This window comes from Syngnathoides biaculeatus, chromosome 14 (genome assembly GCF_019802595.1).
Source record: "Syngnathoides biaculeatus isolate LvHL_M chromosome 14, ASM1980259v1, whole genome shotgun sequence".
NCBI classification, from domain to species: domain Eukaryota; kingdom Metazoa; phylum Chordata; class Actinopteri; order Syngnathiformes; family Syngnathidae; genus Syngnathoides; species Syngnathoides biaculeatus.
Genome location: NC_084653.1, coordinates 12709195 through 12722109, shown reverse-complemented (window position 1 = coordinate 12722109; position 12915 = coordinate 12709195). Strand labels below are relative to the sequence as shown.

Below are 12915 nucleotides of genomic sequence, written 5' to 3'. Positions count from 1 at the left end.
TTTATGTGTCATATTTTCATAGTGTCTTTCAAGCCTAGACCCTCTGGCCATATAATTAGCTACTTTGTACGATAGATATGATGAGCTCAAAGATAACATCTGTCATAATTCTCCATTTACAAAGATAGTTTAGCTTTGAATTATCCTGTTACAGATATATTCGTTAAACAAGATATTTATTCTAGTTTACACATGTTAGAACTTTTTAGTTGCATCATTGATTATGTTGTGTCTGTTGGGTCTGTTAGCATGTTTTGGAAATACATTTTTGCCTTTTAACCTATATTCTCCCACCCATTAGAAAATGTGAGCTTTCCCCTCTATTTTTAAGGGAACTTTTTAAAGATAAATCACATGGACAAACATAGCAATTGTATATGAACGAGCTTGTTTATATACAATTGCATAGCAAAATTCCTCATTTTTAACTTATTGTGAATTAATCAGTTCTGTTTTTTCCTAGAACCCGCACAGATAGCATCTATTTCAGAGAAACCATCAACTGGGTCAGGTGTCATCAGGAAGTGCATTTCTGGGCAGTGTTCCATCAACCCAGTTAAGAACAACTCCAGGTGCTTGTGATCAAGTGGTCCAACGGGAAGTGAAAGCAGTCATGGCGGAATAGCATGTGCTACTATTGCAATGGGAATTAAACAAAGAGCGTGTACACAGGCAATGGACCGCAGGATGTCGTGGTCCAACCTGTGGCACGCTGAACCCCAACAAATCAATTGTGTTTGTGACGTTCCCAACTCCATCAAAGCTAGCTATGGCCCAGCAGTGGATTGTCACGCGACCCCTCTGTGCCCCCCGTGTCCGGGAAGGGCCAAGGTTAAGGACATCCTCAGCTGCTGCCTCAAAGCACTGGGCGATGGCTGCTACCGTTGGGGTTACGACCAGACTTGGTGCCTGACATTTGAAATTGGCTGTTTTCGATGGTTTGTTGATTGGACCTTCTGCGAAACCTACCATCACTTGCGCATTACCACCACCACCATTTAAACCCTCTGTTAACCAAGCAGGGTTCCAGCTAAAAGGGGCCCTAATGTATCATGTGCAAAAATGCAACATGGGTCAACAGAGGGTTTTAACCCATTCATGGGCAGGGTGGCAATTTTTTGCCTTATTGAGCTAAATGTCTCATAACAGGCCACAATCAAGGAAATAATACAAAGGACAAAAAAGATGTAACTTCTCGCGGGCAGCGTCCCGAAACTGGGACGGGTATGTTATCAGTCCTAATGTACCATGGGCAAAAATGCAACATGGGTCAACAGAGGGTTAAACACATGCACGCACACGGTCTGCATTGGTTATATATTTACCCATAATATTTAGATTATTGTATTTATCGTATTTTTCATTGTATTCAGTGCATTCTTTCATTGCGTTCAAAAGACTCATCAGAGAGTAAGACTACAATTCAAGTCAGCACGTGTTGCTCCCATTACAGTGATGCAATGTAACACAAATTGTACTACAGTACTCCAGTATACCGCTTGTGCACCTACGTCATTAAATCCTGTAATTTTTATTTACATCGCCATATTGCCGGTCAAAGAAAGCATTGTTGCAAGTTAATTCTGTTGAGACGAAACAAAAATATGTCTTATAGCACAACACCCAGAGTTTTCCCCGATACCGTTAAACATTTAGAGGTGATAATAAACGAAGGTAAGTATAAAAATTAGAAACACTTGGCATAGAGGATCCATATTTAATGCCAAAGTCGAAGCTTTCGCCGAGAATAAATTTGACTGTTAATTCAATTCCCTGTCTTAGACAACTGGATCTACACATGTATCTGGTAAATGAGAAGCCAAGATTTACATAGAAGCGTTTGAAAGTGTATAAAAGTCTGGACGCATTCAAATACTTCGTTGCTGGATCTGTTCTCATACAGGAATAAATTCCACATCGCGATGGACCCCCTCAGATTTTTTCAATACAAATACCAATACCTGGTTTTACACAAACTCGCATTTAATAACAATGATTGAAAAAAAAATTTCCCTCCGTATATTGGTGCCACACGTTAACCTTCGTAAACCTCTCTGTGACAGACGGTTTATTTTTATTTTTTTAAAATATGCGTTGTTCTCAAATGAGTCAATTTGGCGGTATCAATACTTTTTGATCATTTGAGATTGAGAAGAATAATTCCTACCTGAGATGATCGCTACACAGGTGTGTGTATTTCATTGGGGACCATCCCGTTTAATTGTCGAAATCCACCGATCTTTTCTTGTCTTTTCAGATGGTATTCTATAGAATGAAATCTTTGAATAACTGTCTCATCAGTTGTGATATCCAACAGCACAATAGGTCTCGGGCATTGTCAAAAATCTTCTCCAGTTCAACGACTCCCACACTGCCAAGCAGCTAGGCTTGACCGGCAATATGGCGTCATGAAAAATTACGTCACGTTCACGAGCTCGATATGGAAGGGGGGGACACTCCCAGGAGCTGCTGCCATTGATGTGTCTGAGGGCATCGCAAGATTCATTTGAAACCTTACGTCATCAAGAAATGCTTACTTAAATTCCAAGTGAAGCTTAATCCCCAAACATTGAAAATTATTTTAAAAGATAACATAGACAATCATGCTTAGGCTTATGAAAAATGTCAATGTCCATTTTCAAAGTGTGGTAATCATACGACTAATGGTACAGGGACTCTCTCTAGTGGTAGATGAAAGAATCACTGCATAACACTTTTGTTTTATGGGTTACCATAAAGATTACTTGTATTGACATTCACACCTACGGGCAGTTTTAAGTAGTTTTTGGGATTTGGGGGGAAACTGGTGTACCTGGAGAGAAAATCCGCGCAGACATTGGGAGAACTTTCCTACAGGTGAGGTCAGATTTACATTTCAATTGACTATTTTAAGTATTTTCCCTCCAGTAATCACAATTTAATGCTCAAACTACACAGTAGTTTATAATAATACCTTTTAGGAAAAAGACAAATTATTTTTAGGTGAACACTTGTCCCTGCTAAAAAAAAAAAAAAAAATCTATAGAAATCTAGAATTTGTACAGAACAACTTGTTCTCCAGAACTTTTGTTGTCATTTTTCTATAGTTTCTACAGCACAAAAACGTTTCTATAGAAATTCTGTAGGACTTGGGTCCTAAAGTTCTATAGTTCTTGAGAAATTCTTTAGAAATGCTCTATAGAAAATTCTTAGCAGTCTACTAAACAACTATATAAATCACTTTAGTTATGATTGTGGCTCTTGGTGAGCTAAATATTGTTTTTGAAAAATTTGTATTATTTATTTTCTGAGAGCCATCGTAGTACCATTTGAGACGAGGATACTTGCAGTGTGGGAGGCAGTCCAGTTGAAGGCAGACACACTCCACAGTGGCCGAAAGCAGTTTCCCCACGGGTGGGATCCACGTCGCTGCTCCTCTTAACATCAAACACTTCATCTCGACCACCATCAACTGAAGGAAATAACTGGGGGTGGGGGGGGAGAGGTTATGATCCATCTGCTGGTAACTGTCAGGTAATGAAAACACAACACACCTAAATGTATGAACTTGTTTGTGCGATTTAAAAAAAAAAATCTTTTTACTTTCGGCCATTTCTGATGAGAGGAGCCGATTGGATGCGGTGCATGATAAAGCGCGTTCCTCCGCTCTTTGTATCCCGGCAACAGTGCGGATGAATGCGGCTCTTGAGCAAACCCCCGCTGCATGGCGGGCGTCACCATTCTTCATCGAGCCACGCCATAACGACCCGTGAATTGAAACTTTCGGCGAACGCGTTCCCGTGTGCTTCGAAGTGCTTTTTGCAGCAAAACAAACACATGTAGCTGATAAGGGACTTTCCATTTCCCATGTGTTCCTCCTTTCTTTTTTATTGCAGCCATGGAGTTTGACACGGTGGCTTCGGCTGTGCGCATGCGCACGGTCCGTCGCCGCCTCCTACCTGAGAGCAACGCACCTGGATCCAACGAGACGGAAGTTTCCTGAAGTACAAATCTTATTCGGAGTGTTTGGCGTCTTCGCGATAAACAGCAGCTTTTCTCCTCGGCGTCAGTGTGGGTGGCCATGGGCGTGTTGCCCCGTCGGAAGGCGACATGAATTCGGTCCGTGTGGTTTTTGTTGGAGTTGATTTTGGAGTCTTCTTTTTTTTTAACTGCACGTCTAGTTCACTGACTCAGGGTAAGTATTTTCAATGCACCCCCCCCCCCCCTTTGACGAAATCCTCAACGGTGGGGTTTAGTGATTGATGACACCTTGACTTTTATTGTGATTAAATATTAATTCTACAGTTACTTGCTGTACAATCATTGTAGTTGTGCGAAGTCATGTCACACTTTCATCTGTTCTCTGACACTCCACTTTAGGGTGCCTTTGAGAATTTTCCATTTTACATAGAAAAATAAGAAAATGTTTTTTTTTTCATTTATTGAACTTCATATGTATTGTATGGCAGATGATATGACGTTGGAAATGTGCATGCTGTTAAGTTCCCACACAGTAAATGAGCTGCAAGAAGAAAATACAAACATATGTGTGTGTCTTTTTAAAATGCTAGTTCAATGATGTAAATATAGCTTTGGTTGTGATAAATATGAGGAAGGTTATGGATCTTTATAACTTTTTAATATTAACTCAGTACGGGGCACAATTGTATGTTTTATAAATCTTGTTAAAAGTTTTTAAAACTTTCTTTCCACTGTTTTTTTTGAAGCAGCTGATCAGTGGCACCTCCAAAACGTGTGTGTGCGTGTGTGTGCGCGCGTGTGTGTATATATACATATACATAGCGTGCAGGTAATTTTTTAATGAATGGAGTAACCCTTTCATCCTCACATACCTCATCTTTCTTAAGCAACCCTCTTCTTTCTTAACGACTAATCTTTCTTTTGATGGTGAAAGAAATATGAAGTACATCAAGTACAATTTGCAGCGTCAAAGGCCCAGCTGTACATCCTGAGCGCGCCTGTCGTACACCGCCCACTTTCTTTACAATGTAAGACTGAGTACAACCATCTTCCTGAACCTAATTTTAGGTCAAGCCATGCTGCAGTCAAACCTGATTGGACCAGCCCATCACTTAAAAATAGGAGTTGCCGATTGACGTAGTTAACCGACTGTATATCTTAATGCCGACTCGCGCTCTGGCAGAAAACGGCCAGGGCGGGTCATAGAGCATTTCCTCACATGCTATAGGCTGCTTGCGCTAAAAGGGGACATATTTTGCCAAATTAAATTATTTTAGTGTTTGTTGATGTATTATTGTCTCTGCAGTGCCTCAGTAAATGTGAAATATGAATTAATGTCATCTAAGCATTCCTCAGTTCCAGCCATTTTTCTGCATAGAAGCTTGAAAAAGGGTTGTTCAAATGTCTTGACTTTATCTAGGGAAAATGTATGACAAATCAAAGTGTGTGTTTTATTTTTTAATACATGGAACTGACTTATACAAAGTTCATGTTATGGAGTCACTCTATGGAAGTGTAAATAGTCAAACTATAGGACCTTTACCAAACCATTCCATGCCAAAATCAAGTACTCCTTGTGGGGGGAAAAAAAAGTCAATGGTTTGGACACTTTTCTAAAAAAAATAACTTCATGGTATTAATTGTGTATTCATTCTATTCAATACAGTGTTTCGCTGTATTCTAAAGCCCGACCTGGGACTTACATGTAATGTTTCAAGTCTGCATGTGATGGAAAGCTACATTTTCACCATAACTAGGTGATCATGTTGAGGACTTGAAAGACACTTTTATAGTAACATTGGGCCTAAATGTTACACTGACTTTGACACTGGTTCTCTATCACTGTACTGCAGTTTAAAACCAGTCCGGCACTCCACCAAAGAAGAATGACTTACCTGCGCAAAGTACTCAGAAGACGACTGCACCCTCTTAAACTGGCCGCAGTGGCTCTGGTCTTTGTCACGTTTGTGTTCTTCATACAATGGGAAGTGGAAAGCCAAAGCCAACAGAAGGACCCATGGCTGCAGGAGATAAAAGAGAAACGGGATACCATGCTGGGCATGGTGATTGGGGCAGTTAATAACCTCAGGGACGCCATGCCAAAGATGCAGATTAGAGCGCCTGTACGTCAGCAGCACAGTGAAAATGGTGCATCCTGTTTGCCGGGTCGCTACACAGCTGCAGAGCTCAAACCAGCCCTGGAGAGGCCTCCCCAGAACCCGCTCGCTCCCGGTGCCGCTGGCAAGCCCTTCCACACGGACTCCCTGAGCCGGGCAGAACAGAAGGAAAAAGAGACTGGCGAGCAGAAGCACTGCTTCAATCTGTATGCCAGTGATCGCATCTCCCTGAGCCGAGACCTGGGCGCAGACACAAGACCGCCAGCGTATGTTTGCTTGTGCACTCTTCATCCTGTTCGTACAAAAGACCTCATGTTTACCTAGATTTTAAACTCAGTATGGAGTTGGGGATGTTTGTGCCAACAAAATGTTGCTCACTCCTTTCCCAAATAATTGCTTTGCACCGATGCTGCATTCACATCGACGTGATTGTGCTCGGTCCATTAATAGCTGAATAGTCTGATCAAAATGGAACTGGCACAATATGGACACTGCTACGTCCATTTATAGGTGAATAGTCTAATAGTGGACCTGTAGAGTACAAAACCTCCAGGTCCTCATTCTGAAAAGTGCCCTATTGTAATGTTAAAATGAGTTTTTCACCATTCACGGAAGTTTGGTTAAATTGGACAAACTGTAAGTGACAAGCAAAAAGGAAACAATGGAATCAAGGTCATTTTTCATTTAATTTGAAGTAACCTTTCAACATTAACTGTCATCAAAAACCTGAAAAAACAACAACAATACTAAACACTTAAAACATAGTCCCCGTAAAGTAAAATGAATGTCTTCTAAATTTGACATGCTGCAGATAAGTTTAACCCTGCCAAATTTGAAAGATTGTAAAGAAAAAAATGCTTCCTATATAAAATGTGGCTTCAAATTTGTGAAAAATCAAGCCATTCTTTGTTCTCAAAGGCTGTGCGCACATTTAGTGAATGCGTTGAAACCACATCCTGCTCAGTTGTTAATCAAATCCTAGTATAACCTGAAAATGGATGATGCTACTCCACTCCTTTTGATACTGCCCTTTCTTTCAAATTAAGTGTTGCCAAAAAAAGAAAAAAAATCATCCTGAACTCTCCTAGGGTAGTCTGAGGTCTGGGACAAATATCTACATCCTGTGATGTCAGCCACAAAATTGGGTCATCGCTTTCAAATTATAGTGATTTTAAAATTCCCAAAAGAAAAGAAAGCACACCCTCATCGGTTATTGTTCAATCTCTGTAGCGTCATGTGACTTTCAAGCATATTTTTTAACCTTTAGAGCTTCCACTAACTTCCTTGGTGCAGGTAAAAAAACACTTGTCTTTGCATAACATAGATGAACAAAAAGGGTTCGGGGGGGGGGGGGGGTGTTACAAGACTAGAGTCTTCGCTCTTTAAAAAAAAAAAAAATCCACAATGTTTGGTTTTTACAAGTGGAGTCAGTCAGAAACCACAGAGATGATTGCGCTCACCAAGACTTTGTTTCAGCATGCCTGCCCAGTTACTGTGGCCAGCTAAGGCAAAGGCACACATTTGGGTAATTACAGCGCCCCCTAATACTGCATCTCAGTGCTGTACGCAGTATACGGAACATCGAATGCTGTTTCATCTAATTAAATCAAATCGTTTGTCCCGTTGCCTAATAAATGTTGCTATGTAGGGTGTGTCGCAGCAGTAATCAAACACGCCACAGAGGAAGCTTTCTTGCTCACTCAAGACAACTCGACCTTTGTGCTTCTCTCTGCAGATGTATTGAGCAAACCTTCAAGCGGTGCCCCCCCTTGCCAACCACCAGCGTGATAATCGTGTTTCACAATGAGGCCTGGAGCACCCTGCTGAGGACCGTGTACAGTGTCTTGCATACGTCCCCCGCCATTCTCCTCAAAGAGATTATCCTGGTGGACGACGCCAGTGTTGATGGTAAATGGGGCTCACTGAGAGCCCATCACTCTTTTCTGGAGTGTTTAAGTTCTTGTGGCGTGGTGGAGAGGAAACTCTTTCTGTGGCTCAGGGAAGAGAGGACCTCTAGTGAATACTTTCCTAAAAGGACTTCAGAGTCAGAGCTTAGAACTAACTGCTGTAAATATAATCCTAGGAGGGAAGTAATAGAATCTTAGTGGAGAGTTCAGTCGATCTCTTGGATTCGGTTACGTATCGGGAGCCAGGCAGGCCACAGGTGGTGCAACTGGTTTGACTAAATAGCTTGCAGTTTTCAGGGTTAGCAGAAGAGCTTGTTCCTCTTTTATTCTGGACGAGTCATGCATGTCAGACCCTTTTTTTTTTTTCTTTTCTTTTTTTTTTTTTTAATCACTTTGAAAGTCGTTGCACCTTTTTATTTGGGACTTTACCAACTGGTTCATAAATGTAAATCTCATTCACACTCCCATTATCATATCTGTAATATTTCCCTTTCAGATGTGCTAAAGGATGAGTTGGAGGAGTATCTGAAAGCCTTAAGTATTGTTCGGGTGGTTCGGCAAGTAGAGAGGAAGGGCCTCATCACTGCTCGGTTACTGGGCGCATCCGTGGCTACCGGTGACACTCTCACCTTTCTGGATGCCCATTGTGAGTTCACACAAGGCTCGCCAGCCAAGACACACTCACAAATGTATTCCGGGAGCTGGGTGCGACGTGGTTTCATGTGCTCACAGGCGAGTGCTTTAACGGATGGCTGGAGCCACTGCTTGCCAGGATAGCAGAGAACTCAACCGCAGTGGTCAGTCCTGATATATCGACCATTGACCTTAACACCTTTGAGTTCATGAAGCCGTCCCCGTACGGCCAGAACCACAACCGGGGCAACTTTGACTGGGGCTTATCCTTCGGATGGGAGGGTCTTCCGGATCATGAGAAAAAGAGGAGGAAGAATGAAACTTATCCGATCAAGTAAGCCGAGCATCCTCGCAATATCGACTCTGTGAAAATGTCTTTTTAAATTAAAGTGTTCTGTAGGACTCCCACGTTTGCCGGCGGGTTGTTCTCCATCTCGAGGGAATATTTCTACCACATCGGAAGCTATGATGACGAAATGGAAATCTGGGGTGGCGAGAATATTGAAATGTCTTTCAGGGTAAGACATTGCCAAGCCATCAACATGCCTCAAATCCAGCAAGTAATGGTGTATTTCAGTTGTGGTACTGTGTGCATTTTATTGTGACTTTACAGCACAGTGCCTGTCCGGTATGTTCAGTAGCCTTTCATCGACGCGTTGGTAGACTTCAAATCGGTGGAGCTGTAGACACTCGGCTGTCCATTGATTGGTCAAATTTTCTGTCTCGTTATGAATAAGCGTGTCACTGCCGTTATTTCATGGTCTCAAACTGTTACAGCAGTGATTCTGTGTGGTCCACAATTATTGATTAACAAAACAGATTTTTTTTTTTTTTTTTTTAAGTACAGTTCATTTGGAGTGACACAGTGGTCAATGGGTGAGCACATCTGCATCACCTGAATGGAGTTTCTGTTAGACTCCTTGGCTCATTTTCTGTGATGGACATGTATTGGAAAACATTTTCAACACATTTATATTTCTGACCTTGCCCTTGTAGCGCACGCATTGTTATAAAATTCAATGACTTTCTGCTCTCATATTGTCAAACATTTTAGCAGAGGTAAATTTCAGTCCATTTGTCAGATTTCAGAATTGAATACAGATTTCCACCAGACCCATGGACACTGGTTAAAATTAAAAAATCTGAACACTGCACCAGGATTAAATATACAGTATTTTTAGGAATAGTACCTCTGCCTTGTTTAATGAAATCTTTAGCATACTATGGGAATTTTTTTTTTTAAGTCACTATGGTGTTTTTTTTTTTTTTTTTTTTTTCAGGTGCTACTTGGTGTAAACACTATTGCTGAATATCCAATCCAGTCGACACAGTGGCAAATGACTGGATCTGTGCTTCCTAATGGAACCTAGACCTCAAATGTTTTGGCATTCTTATGTAACCTGCAGGTCTGGCAGTGCGGCGGACAGCTGGAGATCATCCCGTGCTCTGTCGTCGGTCATGTGTTCCGCACCAAGAGCCCCCACACTTTTCCCAAGGGTACGCAGGTGATTGCCCGCAACCAAGTCCGACTGGCTGAGGTCTGGATGGACGAGTACAAGGAGATCTTCTACCGTCGTAACCAGCAAGCCAGACAGATGGCCACAGATGTATGTGACAGCGCTCATCAATATTTTCCCAGTCACTCATTTTAAAAATGTAGTTTTTTTGCAAGGTGTAGGACCTCTCTTCTGAAGGCATGTTCAAACATACTGTATATTTTTGTTAATTACTTAGCAAGAGCACTCCGTCTCAGTGCTACATACTAGGGGAAATACATTCTGCAGAGTCAAGTGTAGGATTACAAAGACTTCAAAGTCCAGTTCTTAAGTCATTCAGTAGGAAGAAAGCACGTTGTTTGAAAAGAAATAAATGGCTGCGACGAAAGCTTGCTGACAGCAGGCAGGGACCAAAGAGCCTGGAGGAAGGCAATGCTGGTAAATGACAGGCTCGTAGCATTTCCTGACAAAGGTGCCATAAAAAAGTTCCCTAAGGGCTCCACTTCAAGTAGCCTTCAAACACTCATTTCTCAAGGAGTCCCCCGTACTAGCTGTCAGTGTGGAGAGAAGTAAGTAGCATCCTCATTATGGAATTGCTCCCCTATTAAAAAATAAACCACTTTGTTCAGTCTGTCTTGTATGACACACTTCTTCTGCTTTACAGTATTTTCAGCAAGAATCTGAATTTGACCAAGTTAGCTTGGCTCTGTTTCTTGATGTTGTTGGTTGTTTATCATAATTTTGAGAATTGTCAACATTTACCGTTAAACACTTTTTACTGAACAATGCTCTCTAGAGCAACTGGTTTGCGACAAGGCATTGGACCAGTGTCAGATTACGATGAACAGATTTCCATTCATTTCAATAGGGAAAGATAGGAGAGCTCTCAATGCTCAGTTTTATTTGGACCATCATTCAAAAATGTATACAAATGCATCTCAAGCCTTGGACTGTATTTAACTAATTTTAAAGTGGACGTCATTGCTCTCTTCCCCCCCCAACTCCTCGACAGAAAACCTTTGGCGACATCTCAAAGCGGATCGACCTCCGTGAGCGGCTGCAGTGCAAGAGCTTCTCCTGGTATTTGAAGAACGTCTATCCTGAGGTCTTCATGCCTGATCTGAACCCTCTGCGCTTTGGCTCGGTAATATTGGGCGCCGACCTGTCAGCCATCTCTCCAACTCTAATCCTCAGAGCTCAGTGTGGCCGCTGTGGGTTTCTCCTCAGGACCTCTGACGGGTCTAGAAGAGTTCTAATTTGATGCCACTGACTCTCCCCCAGACACTCGGGTTGTTTGAACAGCTTGCTCGGGTTTGTTGGCTTTCATTTTGAGTTCATTCTTTGTGTTTAGGTGAAAAATGTGGGCAAGGACTCATGCCTGGACGCGGGCGAGAACAATGACGGGGGCAAACATCTGATCATGTACCCATGTCACGGGCTAGGAGGGAACCAGGTTTGGAAAAAAATTCCTTTTATCGAATCTGGTTTAATCTTCAAATCACAGTTTCTCTATCTCACCCCTCTCCTTTTCTTGCACCTCTAGTACTTTGAGTTCTCCACACATCACGACATTCGACACAATATTCAGAAGGAGCTGTGTTTGCACGGATCGGAGGGGGCTGTCAAGCTGGAGCCCTGCCAGTATCAGGGCAGGGATACAGTTGTGGGTCCGGAGCAACAATGGGAGTTGCAGGATGTATGTTTGAACCCCTCTCATTTTGGTTGGCAATTTCAGAGCTCAAAGATGTGTTTTTGTGTTTTTCTTCAACTAGAACCAGTTATTCTACATGCCGAGAATGAACATGTGTCTGACTTCCCGTCTTGAGAATCCTGCTTTGGCTCCTTGCGACCCCTCGGACAGATACCAGCTTTGGTCCTTCATCTGAATGTAGAATAAGTTGTTCAAAATCCCTTTTTTAAATTATAGATTCGGGACTGCATTGTTTTAATTTATTTTTAACACCCAGAAACAAACTTTCGCTGCTTGAAAGTCTGGAGAAAGCAAGGTGGGACCTTGTGTCTGTGTGTGTGTGTGTGTGTGTGTGTGTGTGTGGGGGGGGGGGGGTTGATATGTTGACCTCAAAGATGCTTTGGAACAATGAAGATGCACTTTGCTGACCGGTGCCTGTTTTGGGGTTTGAGATCAAATGTATGGACAAATGCCCATCATAACATTCAATGTAAAAATGAAGAGATACGTAATTTGGTTCACGTACTTCCACTTTTTTTACACGATTGTACCTGTAGCTGATGATATAGGTTCTCATTCATACTAAATGTGTTTTGTGGGTTTAACATAAGGTCTTTCCCACTAATTTGGAAGCACATTGTTGAAAATGTTTGGGTAAGATGATGAGTTAGGGCTCCCCTAATTGCTAAATACTTGGGACCTGTGTATTTTATCCTCTCCTTGTCAATGTCTTGTCATAGGCTATATTAGCAAAAACAAAGCCAACATTGACTTGAATGTCAATGAGTAAAAGAAAATACAATATGTGCTCCAAGACTGAATTCAAAAAGCCAAAACATAAATATGTGCCTAGTTCTTTAAGAATAGATTTCCGACAGCTTTCAAACCAGTGCCTTACATGTTGTCTTATTCTATATGAGGTGGAAAAAGATGAACTACTGTTGGAATGGATGAAACTGTGCAGGGAATGCTTTTGTGGGTCATCATTGTCAATGCTTTCTTGGTATTGGAGCTAGTTTGAAGTTGGCTGGCTCTGAATCCATGTGATGCAATGCATCATGTAAATGTCTGATTTAATTTCACTGAAATTTGGAACACCACCACACTGTGTT

General features: G+C 41.8%; 1 protein-coding gene across 1 annotated transcript; it reads left to right on the top strand.

The window, feature by feature from the left end:
• The first annotated feature begins 4034 nt into the window (after window positions 1-4034).
• On the top strand, window positions 4035-12053 carry galnt3 (UDP-N-acetyl-alpha-D-galactosamine:polypeptide N-acetylgalactosaminyltransferase 3 (GalNAc-T3)). The gene is made up of 11 exons (XM_061842649.1): window positions 4035-4174; window positions 5814-6343; window positions 7813-7985; window positions 8481-8630; window positions 8717-8951; window positions 9018-9135; window positions 10024-10224; window positions 11126-11257; window positions 11465-11566; window positions 11657-11809; window positions 11886-12053. The coding sequence occupies exons 2-11, from the start codon at window positions 5847-5849 to the stop codon at window positions 11997-11999; spliced, it is 1875 nt and encodes a 624-aa protein (XP_061698633.1). The 5' UTR covers window positions 4035-4174; window positions 5814-5846; the 3' UTR covers window positions 12000-12053.
• Window positions 12054-12915: the final 862 nt, after the last annotated feature.

Excerpts from the sequence above, each read along its gene's own strand:
- galnt3 (XM_061842649.1), top strand. The coding sequence starts at position 5,847 with ATGACTTACCTGCGCAAAGTACTCAGAAGACGACTGCACCCTCTTAAA. Across the intron at positions 7,986-8,480 it reads GGACGACGCCAGTGTTGATG|ATGTGCTAAAGGATGAGTTG; the intron begins GTAAATGGGGCT and ends TTTCCCTTTCAG. Across the intron at positions 9,136-10,023 it reads ATATTGAAATGTCTTTCAGG|GTCTGGCAGTGCGGCGGACA; the intron begins GTAAGACATTGC and ends TGTAACCTGCAG.